Source organism: Mauremys mutica, chromosome 1 (genome assembly GCF_020497125.1).
Source record: "Mauremys mutica isolate MM-2020 ecotype Southern chromosome 1, ASM2049712v1, whole genome shotgun sequence".
NCBI classification, from domain to species: domain Eukaryota; kingdom Metazoa; phylum Chordata; order Testudines; family Geoemydidae; genus Mauremys; species Mauremys mutica.
In genome coordinates this window covers 136,855,622-136,873,695 of record NC_059072.1, presented here as the reverse complement: position 1 = coordinate 136,873,695, position 18,074 = coordinate 136,855,622, and the positions used below count along the sequence as shown (strand labels likewise).

At 50.3% G+C, this 18,074-nt stretch overlaps 2 protein-coding genes across 7 annotated transcripts in view; both read left to right on the top strand.

Moving 5' to 3' along the window:
- Positions 1 to 12,583, top strand: part of FKBP4 (FKBP prolyl isomerase 4) — a 28,030-nt gene extending 15,447 nt beyond the window's left edge. Inside the window, exons 4-10 of the mRNA XM_045001825.1 lie at positions 4,693 to 4,813; positions 5,299 to 5,455; positions 7,149 to 7,239; positions 8,902 to 8,985; positions 10,367 to 10,552; positions 11,087 to 11,326; positions 11,887 to 12,583. Coding sequence (XP_044857760.1) covers positions 4,693 to 4,813; positions 5,299 to 5,455; positions 7,149 to 7,239; positions 8,902 to 8,985; positions 10,367 to 10,552; positions 11,087 to 11,326; positions 11,887 to 11,997 — 990 coding nt within the window. The 3' untranslated portion in view covers positions 11,998 to 12,583. The remainder of the gene's footprint in view (positions 1 to 4,692; positions 4,814 to 5,298; positions 5,456 to 7,148; positions 7,240 to 8,901; positions 8,986 to 10,366; positions 10,553 to 11,086; positions 11,327 to 11,886) is intronic.
- Positions 12,584 to 15,943: 3,360 nt separating this feature from the next.
- The window catches only part of ITFG2 (integrin alpha FG-GAP repeat containing 2), an 84,198-nt gene continuing 82,067 nt past the window's right edge, over positions 15,944 to 18,074 (top strand). For 3 of the 6 annotated variants that reach the window (XM_044997331.1, XM_044997339.1, XR_006574966.1), the window contains exon 1: positions 15,960 to 16,147. In XM_044997331.1, the coding sequence (XP_044853266.1) occupies positions 16,037 to 16,147 (111 nt within the window). In that variant the 5' untranslated portion in view covers positions 15,960 to 16,036. Of the gene's footprint in view, positions 16,148 to 18,074 lie in introns of all 6 variants that reach the window. The other 3 variants (XM_044997307.1, XM_044997315.1, XM_044997320.1) reach the window with 3 other exon arrangements.

The window sequence follows — 18,074 nt, the reverse complement described above, 5'->3', positions numbered from 1 at the left end:
GGGCAGGGTTGGAGAGGTGCACATCATCCCGTCCCTCCTTGTGCAGTTTCCTAGCAGAAAATGAATAGTGCCTTGGCCTGAGTTCATTTCTCCAAGGCCTGGTCTACACTTGGGGGGGGGCGGGGTGTCGATCTAAGGTACGCAACTTCAGCTACGTGAATAGCGTAGCTGAAGTCGAAGTACCTTAGCTCGAATTACTTACCCGTCCTCACGGCGCGGGATCAACGTCCGCGGCTCCCCCGTCGACTCTGCTACCGCCACTCGCTCCGGTGGAGTTCCAGAGTCGATGGGAGCACGTTCGGGGTTCGATATATTGCGTCTAGATGAGACGCGATATATCGAACTCCGAGAACTCGATTGCTACCTGCGTATCCGGCGGGTAGTGAAGACGTACTCCAAGCCAGGGATTCCCCCTTTTAAGGCAGGTCCAGGAGCCTGTTTTGTAGTGTGAAGATTCCATCGCATACATCCCTTCCTTCCCAGATGTTCCAGTGGGGGAGGAAAAAGGAGGGGAACTGGCCACAAGTTTCTTACCTAGAAACCATGCTCATTCCTGCACATTCATAGGAGCATTGGTCCAGAGGCTCTGATTTGCTCACATGAGGCGATCAAAAGCCTGGGACGTTACTGTGAAGGTTGGAGAAGTCTGTCAGATTACCTGCAAAACAAAATACTCCTATGGCTCTGCTAGGAGCCCCCCTAAACCACCTCCCAATGCACGCATGATCTCCCTCCCCACCTTGAGGACTTTCCTAACAAATAATGATAGAGTTTTGGGCTGAGTTCATTCCTCTAGGCCAGGGAGTCCCCTTTGAAGGGAGAGCCAGGAGAGTCCTTGGCTGGGTGGCTCCATTGGAATGCACTGCTGTGGAGACCACAGGGCCTCTGTACGGATGTGCCTGTGGATTTGTAGGGATGTGCATGGTGCCTGGCTTGGCGCTGTGGACTGTTCCCCCTGATGGAATGTCTGTGGAGGAAGTTTATGATGAAATTCTCTCACATTTCCTCCCTCTTTGCCCCATCGTGCGAGTTTCCCCACGGGAGGGAGGCAGTCTGCCTCAGAGCATTTAACCTGGTTTATATTCCCAAGAGGGACTGTGATAAGAATACCAGTTACATCCAGGAGATGAGTTTACATTCCTCCCCTGTCCCACTGAAAAGTGCTGCATTGTTCTGATCTACTAGCTCAAAAAATAAGATTGGCCCACTGTCTTGTATACCTTGAGGCCCAGGAGCCAACAGTACCCTGCATCCTCTCCAGGCACTGTGGGGATACAAGACCTTTCCGACTAAAGTGGTTTTTTTTGCAGTTTATTCATGCAAAAAGAGAAGTAACATTAAAGCTCTGGTGAGAAAATCATTATAATCATTTTAAGTGGCTCAGCTTGATTCTAACCCAGCAAAGACTGCAAATACACTACAGCTTTTATGCCTGGTGAGAAATGTGTTTTGATCTTCCAAATGCTTGTGCTGAGCAGACTGGGAGGAGCTTTTCTATAAAGAAATAAGTTCCAGTAATATGATGCAAATGACTTTCCTGAGAACCTTAGGAGAAAAATTCCAAAAAGCAACTGCTTCTCTTCTGAACTGAAGTCTGTTTTTCACTAACCTCAACCTGCTCCTTCCTGTCCTCTGCCTCCTGCTTCCCCCTGCTGCTATTAATGCCTCAGACTCTTAACATGAGTGCTCTAGTACTGAGTGTTTTAAGCAGTGAGTTGGGGCCTCCAGCCTTTCTTTTCCCAGTAGGAGTCCTTCCACCCATCTGCCTACCCCTTCCCTGCCCTATATCCAGATGAGCAATGACAGAGGGACCCCCCAGACATAGAGCTCCCTATTCCTTGCCCTCTGCACCTGATCCTGATTTAGCTGAAGCCAGTGAAGGAATCGATAAGGCACTTAACCAAAGTAAGTGTGTCCATGCCACAGGGTTGCACTGATTTACTAAATCAGTTTCTAAACCCATTTAACTAAGCCAGTGTGATTTTTCTTTTTATGAAAACAAGGCCCCAGAATGTAAATTTCCCTTTATTACCACCTGCACATTAGCCAGTTAATTGTGGGGTTGGAGTGATGTTAAGAAGTGATAATCTGCTAGCCATAAGAAGCCCCATTCTGCAGGAGAGGGGAGCAGGCCCTCAACTGGTTATAATTCCCTGTTTCCTTGACCTGTGCAGGTCCAGTGTGCTCCTGGTAGGCTGTTCTAATTTACACCAGCTGGTCACAGTCCTTAAGGGACTGTCTGCGAGCTGAGAATTTCTAGAGAACAGCAGTGCTATATTTCTGGATTGTGGGGAGACTCTGACCCAGAAAATCTTTCCAACAGTTGTTAGACACACCCAAAGGATTAAAACCAGTTATGGCTTGGAATTAAAGCTAGTTCTGAAAATCCAAACCAAATGAGCAGTTATTGTGGAACAATTCCTTTTTCTGTAGGGAGGGGCGAATCCCTTCCTAAAGTGTCTCAGTCAGAAAGTCCTGGCTCCCCTGCAGTGATATTACATGCCATTGAAAAAAGAGGGAGAAGCCCAGTGCATTCTGGAAGAGGGTTAGTGAGAAACAGAAATGAAAGTGCCTTCTCATGACTGGCTTTGTACACAGTAGGCTCAGGAGTGTGCAGATGGAGCTTGAGCAGCTGTCTCCTCACCCCGCCAGCATTTGGCACTGGTCACAGGCTGGACTCATTTCTCATTTTCCCCTCCTTCTGCCAGATTCAATATGTATTTAAAAGTAAAACAGAGAGGACTAGGACAGAGTGTGAAAAAGATAGATACATGCTAGCATAGGGTTTCAAATTCTTTATGGAACCTGGGACAAAGGCTTGTCATCAGCAAAGTGTTGTGGAATAAATTGGCTTGTCCCGCTCTGGTCTTTCTCCCATTTTTCTGTGGTCAGAGTGTTAATCTGGGATCAGGAGCCCAAACAAGTTGAGAAAGAATTAACTGGAATCAAAGGCTGATCATAGCTCAAAATTATCCCTTAAAAGAAAGTCCCAAGAGAGAGGTGTCATCAAAGTGTGCAAGTAGAACAAGTTGTTTACAAGTGTCATCACCTTTCCAGATCCAGACATTCTGGTCCATTCTGTGAGCCTCCACCGCAATGACCTTGGGCAAATTTGTTTGCCATCTTAAAACAGGGTGCGTTAGTCTAAACAAGGCTGATTATAACAACCGTGTTGCTCATTTATACTCTTTGTTTTTACCATCAGTCTCACTACAGCATGTTTATTGGTCAAAACAACCTCTTGTTACCATTGTCATAACATAAGACTTTCCATAGGTGATCAGCTTGCTGGTCCATCCTGTTTCCAACAGCAATCCAAGCCAGATACCTCAGGGGAAGAATTATCAAGTCTTAAAAAACTGGAACTAGACTCTCATGCCACACTATCATTGAGAACTCGGGTTCATGTTCTAGCCAGGTCAATTTCCAATTGTAACGGGCAGTTTGCGTTTCCCTTCCAGCAGCCTACATACTCATAGTCAGTTTGGCTTCACCCTCCTCAGTACACCTGAAATGTAGCATTTCCCAACCTGGCCCCTTTCGCTTCAGGGTGGGCAAGACTAGAGAAGAACATGGATGGAAATAAAACCGGAGCAGCAAGTGTGCTAGGGCCTAGGAGAAGGATAATATGGAGGATAGGGGACCGTCATTCACCAATCCATCACAAGGGGAAAAGGAGGAGGGCAAATGAATATAGGTTGGGAATCACTGAGTTCAGCTGAGATAAAACTGGGCTGAGCCTCAGCTCTGTCTAGACCCCCTGAAGAGCTCCTCCTGGGTTTCCTTTGATCTCGTGGGACCAGCCCCTTGGAATCTGTCTCGACTGGGGCTCCAATCCGGTGCCTATTGAAGTCAATAGGAGTTTGTCCATCAATGTCAGTGAGAGCAGGGTCAGGCCACAAGTGAGCAGCTTGCTTCAGCTCACATAGCTGCACTTGATGTTTCTGCATGTTCCCCTCACCCCTTCCTCTCTCTGCCCATCTTTTCCATTTCTACCTCTTCTTTTTGGCTCATGTCCTGCCCTGACCCACTTAACATTTCTATTCCCTCCAGATTCCTATCCGAGAGCAGGTCATGGCCATGCCTGCTCATAGTGCACTGAGTTCCAGCATGTTACCTCAGCACCAAAGCAGCAACCATGAGCAAGTCCATCAGGCTTTAAAATGCTAGTCTTTAATGTTACCTCTGCTATGCTGCCTGTGTTCCAAGGGGTATTTGATGTAAACGCTCACCCCTCCCTTCTCCCACACAAATGCACATTACTTTTAATCAGCCTGTGGAAGGACAAGGGCTGGATCTCGCCCAAAGTGTCATCCTGACTCCACCCAGCATCATTGTTGTCAGTTAAACAGTTCATGGAAGGCAGGTCTGTGTGATCACAAAGCATGTTAATGGTCCAAGGCATTCAGGCTTTTATGTTCTTTGGGGGCTTCCAGCCACTAGAGGGCTAGATATAATCACAAACACCTGAGCTGCTCTGTCTCCATCCTGCAGAAGGACAGGTGCACTCTGCATATGGAAGTAGCCCCAGCCTTGGTTGTCTGATGCCTGAAACATACAGTCCTTTATGGCAGCAGGATTTTCAAAGGCCTCTCTGCTGCTGCTTTTCCTCTCATGACGGGGGACTGAACTACACAAGACCGCTGCGTTGACACTTCAGGAATTAATGTAAGGCTGTCCTTTTCTCTGCAGATAGAGCTGTTTGAGTTTAAGGGAGAGGATCTCACAGAGGATGAAGACGGCGGAATAATCCGAAGAATCCGTACGAAGGGCGAAGGCTACTCCAAGCCCAATGAGGGAGCCCTTGTAGAGCGTAAGTCTGTTTCAAGGGGCAAATGCAGGAATAGTAAAGGAAGTTGCCTTGTGCGTGGGTAGCAGGAGGGATGGCTGGCCACTAGGTAGCAAAGGAGCCATACCAAAACCACCTCTCATTCTACTGCTGGACAGCTTTTATCCTACCAGAAACCTGACTTGGGGACTCAGGCGGCTTTGTAGGGCTCCCTACGTGCCCACCCTCCTTGACAAGAAGAGCCAGACATTTTTCAGGAAGATAGAGAGCAAGGGGAAGGTTCTGACATTTGTTCAGTGTTGCACAAAGAAGACAACCCAGATGTGCAAGTGAAAGGGTTTACTGGGTTTAGCACCAGATGTTACATTCGCTGCCCAGACAGTCTTTTTAAGGGAAAGAAGTTGCTTTTTACAAGGAAGCCTGGCGTTCCCCTGGCTCCCTCTGCTAGCTTCTCTCTCGCTGCACTAGATACCCTCTAACCTGCCTGTGGGGTTTTTTTTGTATCTCAGTCCAGCTAGAAGGTCGACATGGAGATCGAGTGTTTGACAAGCGGGAGCTGCGGTTTGAGATTGGAGAAGGGGAAAATTATGACCTTCCTCCTGGCCTGGAACAAGCAATTCAGAAAATGGAGAAGTCAGAGGAATCTGTGGTGTATCTCAAACCCAGGTAAGCATCTGCTGAACTCCAGTGGTTTCACTAGACTGTGACCCTGCCCCAAGGTGGCCCCAGTACTTCTGTCTTTTGATTATTCTGGGTGTGTTTGCAGCTCGGAGGAGTGGGTGTGTTTTCTAATTAGTGTAGTTCTGCCCCCTGACCCTCCCAAAACACCCTGGTCAAAATTTGGATGGCCCCAGAAACCTGATATCTGGGAAGTATCTAGCCAGCTGAGACTCCGGTTGAAGAAGCAGCCAAACTGGAATGTGGGTGGACATGAGCTGCATTCCCCACTGTTGGGGTGGAAGAGTAGCATTGACTATAGAGTTCATGCAGGAACATAGGGATTGCTGTACCAGAACAGAGCGATAGTCTAGCTAATCCAGCTTCAGAGGCTAGGGAGAGGTGTAAAAAATGTATGCTGCTCCTAACTATTCAGCACAAAACCGTGGTGGTCAATGCCTTCCTGCCCCCCAAGAGTGAGTATGCTCTGAGCACTTGGTTGGATTCACAGCCATTGTCATTTTCATCCCAGCCCGTGGGACTTCACATGCTGTTCCTATTTGTATAAATGTACATGCCCTTTTTTGACTATTAATAAGCTGTTTACCGCAGTAATACTCAGTGTACAGTGATGCATGTGAATGAGCTGGGGGTAGAGGATGGACATTCTTGAGATCAGCCTTTTGGCCAGTCTGATGTGAGAAAACAGCCAGCTCACAGATGCTGAGGTTAGGAGAGAGGCTGTTATAAAATCCCTCTGCTGATAGAACAGCTATGAACATTTTGCGAGGCCTTTGGGGAGAAGAAAGAACCTCTCCGCTTTCTCTGAAACAAGACCAGCTTCTGTCCAAACCCTGCATCCACCAGGGGAGCTGTTTCAAAGATGCATGTTTTTGAGTGAGCTGAGAATGGCTGGGCCTGGGGTATGGAGAGCCAGATACGGCAACTTTTTTGATGGTCCTGCATGTAAGCAGCAGTTCCCCTTTTCCAGGAAATAAGACCAATTCTGTGGAAAGGGGGAGATGCAGGCTCCATAGCAGGGTTGCAAGCAAGAGAAAGGTTTGTCCTCATAGTTTCCAGCAAACCCTGGCTTGGTTTAGGTTTTGAAATATTTTAAACTGAATCTAGTGGTAGTGAACGATGCAGATTAAACAGCAGTTGGGACCAGAGTCCTCTGTTTACTCTCAGAATGGGTAGAACACAGGCAGCAGCTAGACATGCTCCCCCACCCCAACATGCTGGCCCCTGAGCTTGAGGGACTACCTTCAGGCAGGAGGAGGTAGTTCAGTGTCCAAGCTCATTAAATGCTTGGCCTCACAACAAGGGAGGTATCTAGTGCCAGTTACCAGTAGTTTTATGGTGTGGTCACATCCACTAGAAACTGAACTGAGACCAGCAAACTCATTTCATATAGGCCATCTAACAGCCATGAGATGGTAATAACTTTGGGTGGCTGCTGACCCAAAATCAATACAAACTGGTAACCTAGAGATGAAAGACTTTGCATTCCAATCCCACTCAGTCACCCTGGCCCCACCCTTGTTGTTTTTAGGCAAAAACTGCTCATGCCTTTGTGTCTTTGGTAACACTCAGCAGAATGTGAATTTGGTGCATCTATATAGGCATGTTCTCTTCGCTCCTGCTTCCCTAACAGAGAACAGGTCTAGCTGGATTCTTTAGAAACCATTTATTTCTGTTACAGCTACGGTTTTGGGAGTGCTGGGAAGGAGAAGTTTCAGGTCCCTCCAAACGCAGAGCTGCAATATGAAGTGAAACTCAAAAGCTTTGAAAAGGTAGGGATGAAGTCCTGTTGGGATAGGGAGAGAGGTGTGTGTGTGGATACAGCCTTTGCCTGAGAGAGCAGGAGGAAGAGGTGAACTTTGATCAGCTGAGGATGGGGAAAAATAATAAACCTATGGAAGGTGAAGTGGGAATAGGAATCCTTGGCCGAAATCCCCTGTATTCTCAAGTATCAGAGAGGTAACCGTGTTAGCCTGGATCTGTAAAAGCAAAGAGTCCTGTGGCACCTTATAGACTAACAGACGTATTGGAGCATGAGCTTTCATGGGTGAATACCCACTTCGTCGGATGCATGTCACCAACGAAAGCTCATGCTCCAATATGTCTGTTAGTCTATAAGGTGCCACAGGATTCTTTGCTGCCTGTATTCTCAGTGGACCCACATCTGCTTTGAGCAGCATCTCTCCTGCTGTAATCCAGTTCCCTCATGCTCAGTGGCAATACCTCCACCCATTCTTCCATGCCTTCCTTCCTCTCCTTACTCCATAAAAAGATGCAGCACATTCCGATTGATTTCTGTAATGCTGCCTGCAGTGACTCAACAGCCTGAGTACCAACCTCAGGGCAGACTGTTAGGAAGCAGGGCACAAACCTCACACTGCTTGTGAGTTTTATACTTAGATTTCCCCAACCAGTTATCAAGTGTAAGCTCCTCAGGCACTATAACAGCCTAATCATGGGGTCACAGTCAGTCACCTTGTGTACTCCAATCTATTTTGCCACCCTGGTGAGCGTACTTTTGTGGTAGATCGTCCCTTACACCAAGAATCACAGCAATATTCAGGTGACTCCCCGTCCCAAGGGACCAGCACTTTACCCCAGATCAATTGCACCTTAGATCTCACACCAAAGACAATACCTGTAACCAATTCTATAATAAACTATCTAAAGATTTATTAAGTAGGAAGAGGAAACAGGAGTTATTTACAAGGTTAAAGCAGGTAAACAGATACACAAATGAGTTAAAATCTTAAATTTTGAAAAGTAATAGAAGTTTCTATAATAAGCAAGCTCTACGCGACCTTTAGAGCTAACCCAAGTTAAGCACTGGGGATCTCTCACTTATGCCTAGTAAACCTTGTCCCCCACAGTTCAAGCAGCATAGATTTCCTTCTGTTTGGCGTGATTCCCCTTTATCCCTTGTGCTCTGAGGTTCAAGCTCGGCATCTTCACAGGGAGAGGGGGTGAGGAGGCAAAATAACAAACATCTGTTATCTTCTTTATCATCCCATAATAGTATGTCTGGTGTCAATGGACTTTTCCTGTTGGGTAGGATGCAGCGCCTTCCGTTGCAGATCAGTACTTTACACAAGTTAATGACTTTCTCTTGTATGGTGATTTACACAGTCTCAGAGGCTCTCAATACAAGTGTTCAAATATTATCTTATAGTACGGGATACAGATGTTTTAAGTGAGATTAACGCCTGCAACAACTCACGAGCATTCAGTAGAGTGTAAACACTAAACACATTCTTACAATTCTCATACCTGTTTTAACAATACTAACACACAGTTGAGTCAAACTGATTCCAGCTCTGTATTTGTCAGTGTTGAGTTGAGACATGGAGACCTTGGCATGAGCTGGCACCTGGTCTGCCAGCGTCACATTTTCTTCCAAAATTAGATGGCTGACTGAACTGTTTCTGTCTGGACAGGCTAAGGAATCTTGGGAGATGAATACAGACGAGAAGCTGGAACAAAGCTCCATTGTGAAGGAGAGAGGCACTCAGTACTTCAAGGTAAGTTACAGTCCTCCCAGTGTGTGGTCAGTATTGCCCAGGCCCTGCTATAGGCCAGTATTGGTGCTGGAGCAGACCCTGTTGCAGGGCTGTCTCACGCATTGATGGCATGTTGCATGCAATGTGCTGCTGAAGATAGGGGTACTTACCTTAGGTTTTTCTTGGGTGCTGGAGGATGGGCCTTGGAGTTTTTTTGTCCTGTTAAGGAGTTCTCCGTGGTGTCCATTCTGCACTTTCCCTGGGGACAAAGAGCTGGAGGTTGAGCCTTGCAAGTTGTACCCGCTTGGTATTTTCCTCCATTATATGTCTGGGGTTAGTGACCCTGGGGCTTTTGCAGCTCTACAGGGAGTTCTCCACTGTGCAGGAACAATTTGGCAAAGCTACAATGCTTGAATTTGCTGCCATGAAACAGTGCTACACATGGGCAAGATTCTGCCCGCCGTTGGGGACCTGAAGAGGCCACGTTACAGTTGGGGACCCCAGGAGGAGCGTTAGCTGTTATGGCTGCTTTCTTCTTGGGGGCTTCCATGGCACACATGCCAGAGTGGTAGCTACACTACCCCTAGAGAGTATAGCATGCTCCCCACTCTGCATCTAACCAGTTGTGACAGCTCATGCAGTGGGGGGGACAGTGGTATCCTGCCTTTCCCTGCTCTGTTTGAGACATCTGGCACTCATGGGGGACTGTGCTCCCCAGTGGGATTCTGGCCTGTTCCTGGGCTTTTTGCACAACCACCCAGAAGCCAGGGCCGCCTAGAGAGGGGTGCAATTTGCCCGGGGCCCCCACGGGAGTTTTTCAGGGCCCCTGGAGCGGGGTCCTTCACTTGCTCCGGGGCCCCCGGAGCTTCTTCCGCTCCGACTCTTCGGCAGCGGCGGGTCCTTCCACTCCGGGACCCACCACCGAAGTGCCCCAAAGACCCACGGCAGGGGGTCCTTCCACCCTGGGACCCACCGCCGAAGTGCTGGGGCTTCGGCAGCAATTCGGCCCACTTTTTCTGTGCCCAAACTCCACACAAGTGCTGTACGTGAAGATAAAATCAGTATAAGGGCCAGATAGTAATACGCTTCTGGCAGGGCCGGCCAGAGGATTCAGGGGACCTGGGGTCTTCAGGGCACTTCGGTGGCGGGTCCTGGAGCGGAAGGGCCCCCCGCCGCCGAAGACCCCAGGCCCTCTGAATCCTCTGGCCGGCCCTGCTAGACGCGTATTAGTATCTGGCCCTTATATTGATTTTATCTTCACGTACCGAACTTGTGTGGAATTTGGACACAGAAAATGTTCTCTGTTCACCTTAAGGTAGCTGTTCCTGGGTTGAAAAATGGAGTAGGGAGTGTTGTGAAGAGGCGGGTGGAGCTGGACTAACTCCAACTTTATTGACTACAGGAAGGGAAGTACAAACAAGCAACATTACAATATAAGAAGATTGTGTCCTGGCTGGAGCACGAAACAGGCTTCTCTGAAGAGGATGATGCAAAGGCCAAGAGCCTGAGGCTTGCTGCCCTCCTTAACCTGGCCATGTGCCATCTCAAGCTGAAGGAGTACTCCCTGGCCTTGGAAAACTGCAGCAAGGTAACAAGACTTTATACACCCTGGTGAGCAAAGTGGGCAGAGCAGCTGGATCTTGCTGTACCTAGCTAGGCAACACAAATCACTGTGGTGGGTTTGTGCCTCTCTTTCCCTGCATCCACCCTGGGAATGGCCAATATATCAAATTCCTCAGTGGAAATGATTATTCTTTTCCATCATCATTTTCTGTGGGGGATTTTTTAATAGCTTCTTGTCTGAGAATCTCTAGGCACTTTAGAAAGGAAGGTAAGCTTCACTTTACAAATAGGGAAACTGAGGTACAGAGCAGTTAGATGACTTGCCCAAGGTCACACAGGAAGTCAGTGGCCCAGCCAGGACTAGACCCCACATCTCCTGACTCCTTGTCAGATGCCCTAGCTGCCACACCACATTGCCTCCCTTTCTCTTACCAAGCCCAGAATTCCTGGAGCATTTACCCTATAAAATAAGCAAGCTCATCCCATAAGTTTCTCCTGCTGATTGTCTGGCTGTGTTTCCTGAAACCAAACTCCAGCCTGCTTCTCCCTTCCTATCCAGGCGCTTGAGTTGGACAGCAGCAACGAGAAAGGCCTTTTCCGGCGTGGCGAGGCCCATCTAGCTGTCAATGACTTTGAATTGGCCCGGGCAGATTTCCAGAAGGTGCTACAACTTTACCCTAGCAACAAAGCAGCCAAAGTGCAGCTACTAGCCTGTCAGCAAAAGATCCGGGAGCAGCACGAGAGGGAGAAGAAGATGTATGCCAACATGTTCCAGAGGCTTGCAGACAAGGACTCCAAGGTAAGTGGTAGCAAAACCCTGGGAGAACTGAATGGGTACATGTGGGAAAAGAGGCAACAGGGATTGAGGCAATTCTGCTTGTCATCTTCAGTGCTGCCAGTGGTACAAAGGGAGGACTCCCTAGCATTGCATCTGCGGAGAATGGAAGCAGCCCTCTGGTACCAGGTTTGGCCGCGTTGTCAGAGCCAAGCAGCACAGAGTTTTGTGTAGATTGGAAATGTTCTTTTACAAATCCTCATCATTCAGAGCCAAAGTGGAGTCAGAAGCATGATCATGTTGTTGCTCCCTGCATGAACCTGGCCTCATTTAGGAAGAACTGCAAGAAGCACCTCTTTGCCCAGGCCTCCCTAACTGCTCCTGGTTTCCTAGCTAACTGATAAAACTTGAGGGAAGCAGGGTACATGGTCTCCCTTACTGAGATCCCGAGTCTCAGCTGAACCCCTTAGGGAGCCCAGATATCCTGCTGATGAGCACCAAATTAATCTCTGTTATAGTGATAAGATACTAGAGCCGGGAAGGGGTGAACATTTTGCTCAGTTTTTTCAATGTCTCCCATGTAGCCAGAAGCTGATACCCTCCAGACCAGTGGCAGCTGCAAAGATGACACGGACATGAAAGAAGACAAACAGAACGGAGTCGAAGATAAATCACAAGTTGATGCAGAAGCATAAAAACAAACCCAATTCCATTAGTTTTGTAAACTGAAGAATTTCCAGTGAATTAGACCTTTATTTTTCTATCTGGTTGGATGGTGGCTTCAGGGGAGCAGAGGCTGGGGCCACGACACCACAGTCATTTACAGCTTTGTGTGTATGTCTGTGTAGGAAACTTGGTGGCAGCCCAGATCTGGTGTAATCCTAGGGACTTTATTTATTCATTCTAGCTCTCTGTTGTTGTCGGGAGGTCTGTCAGGATTCCTTCTGCTCAGTTTCATTTCACTCTGCCATTGGTGTGTGTCTTTTTTTGTGGTCCCAGCTCATTCTAATCCCAGTCCTGCTTCCTAAACCTATTTCCTTGATTTTTTCTTTTAAAGCAATCTGCCTTTCCTGAGAGAGTCCTCACCTGAGAGACTTATGAACAAATCACTGCACCGAATTTTTCCACCTCCACCTTGCTCCTTGCTGTTGCCTCTGTTAAAGCAGAGACCCCCTCCCATGAGTAAGTGTTGTAACCTTCCTTGTATGCCTGTTCTTTGCACATTGCTGAAGGTGAAGACTGTGAAGTCAAAGCTTGAGCAATAAAGCAGAAAAACTCCCAGAGGTCGAATTTGTGTTTTTAAGCAGGATGTGCACAGCTCTACAAAATAACTTGATTCTCCCAGCATCCCCGAACTATACCAAGCCTTCCCAGTCATGCAGCTGCATCTTAGCCATGGTAGTTCTAATGAATGCCTGTATTATACAATGTTCACTGCATTCACTAGTATAAAAGATTTGCTCCCTCCATTCACTAATTGCAAGGGGAAAAAATTAATTTCTCACTGCTCCTAGAAAAACTGGGAGTCCGGTTTGAAATCGGTGCCGTCAGCTTCTGCACATGGCATCTCTATTAATGAGAGCATTGTCAACAGACTCAGTTTCTGAAGTGCCTAGGTGGGCCTGCAAAAATACCCTTCACTGATGCATCAGTTTTAAAGGGACAGCAGCAGTGGTTAAAGTTAGACCATTAGACAGGATTTTTAAATCTTAAGCATAAGCTGTTGAGAAGAAAGTAGTGAAATGACTCCTGTTAACTGCTCTGCAGGGAAGCTGTTGTGTTGTACCCCCCTCCCAACTGTGAAGTGTGCTTCCTGGCTGCAGGCATGGAATGTAGCACTGCTCTAAATTTATCTGTCTTGGTTGTCCTGCTACCTGGATTGAAACCAAGGGGAAGCACTTTTCCTTTTGTAGCTACACAGTAGGCGGAGAGGAGTAGGTGGGTTCACCCTGAGGGCAGAATTCTTGCAAAACCACGCATTGGATATCTTAAGTGGAATGTCCACTTAGGCAGGACAGAATATTGGAGCAGACATCCTTCATTTAGATACAGGATGGAGATCTTTGTCTTGAGGGGAGAAGGTAGGTAGAAATGCCCCTTTGTCCTTCCATTGGAGAAAGGGAGCAGAGGGTTGTATAATGAGGTGGAGAAAGAAACAGCCCAGAATGAATTTCGAGGAAAGGAAAAAAATCTCTCATACTCAGCTGAACCAATATGTACATTGTGACTTTCATTGAAATGCATGTACAGTGGAACATCAGAGTTACGAACACCTCGGGAATAGAGGATGTTTGTAACTGAAATGTTCATAACTCTGAACAAAATGTTCTTTCAAAAGTTTACAACTGAATATTGACAGCTTTGAAACTTTACTATGCAGAAGAAGAATGCTGCTTTAACCATCTTGATTTAAATGAAACAAGCACAGAAATAGTTTCTTTACCTTGTCAAAAAAATTTAAAAACTTTTCCTTTATTTTTTTAGTAGTTTACATTTAACACAGTACTGTTCAGTATTTATTTATTTTGGTCTCTGCTGTTTGATTGCATACTTCCAGTTCCAAATGAGGCGTGTTGTTGATGGGTCAGTTTGTAATTCTGGTGTTCCTAACTCTGAGGTTCTACTGTAACTGCCTTTCCTCCTGAATTGACCACTTTACAGACGTTGGGCCTGATTCTGATCTCACTTATACCCTGTAACACCACTGACTTAAATGTAACTACTCCTAATTTACTCTAGTGTAAATCGGAGAAGAATCAGACTGTATGTGCACAAGACCCATTTCCTTCTGAACTGCAGTGCAGCCACCTCTTGAGTGGAACGTTAGAAACACTACGTGACAGTTTAGGACAAGCTATGAAGAATAGTCTCCCAACTGAAGTTATGAGGGGGATTTTCAAGGAAGTAGAATATAATTGGAGTTGGAATTTGGCTAAGAAACCAGAACAAACATCCCTGCTCTGATGGAAAAAACAATTGGGTCTTCTAGCATCTGTTCCGGTTAAGATTTATTCTGTTTTCCTGAGACAGCCCCAAGATGTCAGGAAGAATAAAACCAGAAAATGAAGCTACTGAATAGGGATTTTTAAAATTATTTTATGTTTTTAAGAACAGAATTTGCATAGTCTATCAGGAGAGCTCCGTTTTTGCTGCCTGGTGCTCACTGGAGATATATGACCACCTTCTCCTCCCACTTACTATTCTGTCATTCCATTGACTTCAGTGACACTAACTCCTCCTTGCTTGCAGTAGTGGGAGTAAGAGAACTGGGCCCACAGTTTCCCTACCCCTTGGAAGGCTTTGAATTTTGACACACTCAGAGGTTGAATAAGTGGTTTGAGGGAAGAATTGCTCTTTTGGCCTTGTCTGATGCTCCATAAGTATAAAAAGAGCTCAGAAGAGAGATCGTATGTCATTAGCCTTCCTCACCAATGACACATGTAAATATTGTCAATTTAAAGGTGGGGAGACAGGTCAAGGCCATCCAGCCAGTCAATGGTCTTGGGCCTCAGGGTTTGTTTCCCCACCTGTAAAATATGAACACTGCCTGGATTTGACTGAGAGTGTCTGGACCTGCAAGTGCCTCCACAGAGCTGATTACGTAACAAGTTCAGCATGAGACGTTTTACACAGGATCCATAGCCCGAAACTTTCATAATAGTACTTGTATGTTGCTTTTCATTTGTACCGCTACACCTGCTCAAAGAAGTCGCTTCTGCCAGGGGACAATGCAGATTTCAATCATCTGCACTGCAGCACAACAATTCATAAGCATCTTAGTGGTAGACCTCACCATGCTTTAAAAAGGAATGTAAGCATCATCATTTCCATTTCATAGTTGGGGAAGAGACCTCTGATTTGCCCATGGTCATATTGCGAATTAGAGAGCTGGGAATTCTAAATTCCTGATTTCTAGTCCAGTGTTCAGATAGCCCAGAGAAAGCAGAGGTTCCAGGATATAATGCTCTCTGGGAGTAGCCTCGTGGAGTACTACATGCCAGAAGCTGGACTCACCAGGGTCTCATATTGAAGTGAAGCTGGGCTCTGACGAGTGTCAAAAATGGCATGACGGGGCTCCATGATCTGTGGGTTTCAGTGACTCCAGAGCCAGCGTGCTCAATTTACAAGTAAGAAGAGATGTGTTTTTAACTGCCAGCCTGTCAGATTCAGCCTGGGATCTGAGAGTTGACCTGGGCTCTTCCCTTCTCGCCCCACTCCCCCCTTGCTGCCCTCAGCGAGTCCCTAATCCAACCCTTCAAAATGTATGAGTCGGGCCCCCACAAACTCAGACTGATTTTTTAAAACTACCAGCTGGTGGGTGCTCTGCGCCCTGGTTTCTGCACCACCAGCAGCGCGGCTCCGAGCTCCTCTCCGCAGCCCGTGAGAGCTGGGGGCGGCCCCAGGTCTCCGGGCGCCGGGGCTTGCCGCAGACCCCTGGGACGGCCCGGCCCCGGCCCCGCCAGGGCGCTCAAAGGGCAGGTGGCCGGGGGCGGGGCAGAGCAGGGCCCGGCCCCCCGTGGGGCGGGGCGGGGCGGGGGCGGGCAGCCCGGCTCTGCTGCCCCCGCCTGGCCACAGGCTGGAGCGGGTCTTTCAGGGAACCGGCCCGTCACGTGATTACTCCTCACTTCCCCCCCCCGTGTGCTTTTTGAGCCCGTGGCGCCTCCGTAGCACCCGCGGGGTCACAGGGAGCCGGGGCGCCGGCCCGTCCCTGAGAGCGAGACCAAGACCAGCTCTATGGTTGCCGGGGAGATGCGGTCGGTCAGTTATGTGCAGCAGGTGGCGCTCGAGTTCAGCGGGAGCCTCTTCCCCCAGGCCATCTGCCTGGGAGACGCCGACAACGATACGGTAACAAGGGGCGTAGGGGCTGGGGGACTAAAGCGGCGGGGGTGGTGCCCAAGGCGCATGCGCGAGAGGGGAGCGCGAGCGCGCGAACATAGGCGGGAATCTGCGCGTGGGGGGAGGGGTCTGGCTCAGGATTTGCATAATGGTTCTGTCCGCTGCCTGGTGCTGCCCTGCCTGCGCCGCGCCCCTGGGTGCCTCCCCCTGGCACCCCCCCGGCACCGCCCCTGTGTGCCTGGTGCAGCCCTCCCCGCGCTGCGCCTCCCTGGCACCGCCCCAGGGTGCCTCCCCCTGCTGCCCTCCCCCTGGCACTGCTGCAGGTGCCTGGTGCTGCCCTCCCTGTGCTGCGCCCCCCTGGCACCGCCCCTGGGTGCCTGGTGCTGCTGCCCTCCCCCTACTGCCCTGCCCCTGGGTGCCTGGTGCTGCTGCTTCTGCCCTCCCCCTGGCACCACCCCTGGGTGCCTCCCCCTGCTGCCCTCCCCCTGGCACTCACACACCCCTCCCCCGGCACTGCTCTGGGTGCCTGGTGCTGCCACCTTCCCCCTGGGTGCCTTGTGCTGCCCTCCCCCTGGCACTGCTCCTGGTGCTGCCTTACCCCTGCTGCCCTCTCTCTGGCACCCTCCCTGCATTGCCTGGGGCTGCCTTCCCCTGGCACTGCCCCTGGGTGCCTGGTGCTGACTTCCCCCTGACACCTTGTCTGCACTGCCCTCCCTCTGGCACCTGCTAAGTGTGACAGATTTACACAATTCACATTTTGACCATTATTTTCACATCTTTAAGGGTTAGAGCAGGGGTCTCAAACATGCGGCCCGCGGGCCGCATGCGGCCCACGGAGCTCTTCCCTGCGGCCCGCGGAGCTCCCCAGGGCCACCCAGAGGGGGGGGCAAAGGGGGCAATTTGCCCCGGGCCCCGGGCTCCGCAGGGGCCCCCAAGAGAAAAGCGGAGGCTCCCGCCTCCGCCCCTCTCCTGGAGCCTCGGCGCATAGAGCGCCGAGTCTCCGTCCGAGCGCCTGAGCCCCGCCCCGATCCGAGCCGCGTGGGGAGGGGGCGGGGCTGGGAGCTCTGGGCTGAGCGCTGCGCTCGGCGTGGAGCTCACAGCCCCGCCCCCTCACCACGCGGCTCTGAGCGGGACGAAGCTCAGGCCTCGCCGGAGATACGCTCGGGTAAGGGGGGGGGGAAGCGGGAGCTGCCGGGGCCGGGCCGGGGCCTGGGTGGGAAGCGGGACCCGCCGGGGCCGGGCCGTGGGGGGGGGAAGGGCAGCGAGACCCGCCGGGCCGGGCCGGGGGGGGGGGGGGGGGGAAGGGAAGCGAGACCCGCCGGGGCCGGGCCGGGCCGGGGGGTGGGGGAGGGAAGCGAGACCCGCCGGGGCCGGGCCGGGCCGGGGGGGGGGAAGGGAAGCGAGACCCGCCGGGCCGGGCCGGGGGTGGGGAAGGGAAGCGAGACCCGCCGGGGCCGGGCCGGGGGTGTGGGGGAGGGAAGCGGGACCGGCCGGGGTCGGGGTGGGAAGCGGGACCGGCCGGGGTGGGGAAAAGAGGGACCCGCCGCCGCCGAAGCGCAGCCCGGTCTTCGGCGGTGGGGGGCCCCTTCTGTTCCGGGACCCGCCGCCTAAGTGCCCCGCCGCCAAGCCACCAAACAGCTGTTGGTGGCGCTTAGCACTTTCCAGGAGGGAGGGGGGAGGAGCGGGGAGCCGCGCGCTTAGGGGAGGAGGTGGAGAAGAGACAGGGCAGGGGCGGGGCCTCATGGAAGGGGTGGATTGGGGGTGGGGCCAGGGGCAGCAAGGGGGCGTGTCAGTGATGCGGCCCTCGGGCCAATGCACTAGTCCTCATGCGGCCCTCGGGGTCATTTGAGTTTGAGACCCCTGGGTTAGAGACTTTCTCTCTTGCTATATATTAAACTTTAATAATTAAAGGACCCCATCAGTTCTGTAGTACAAG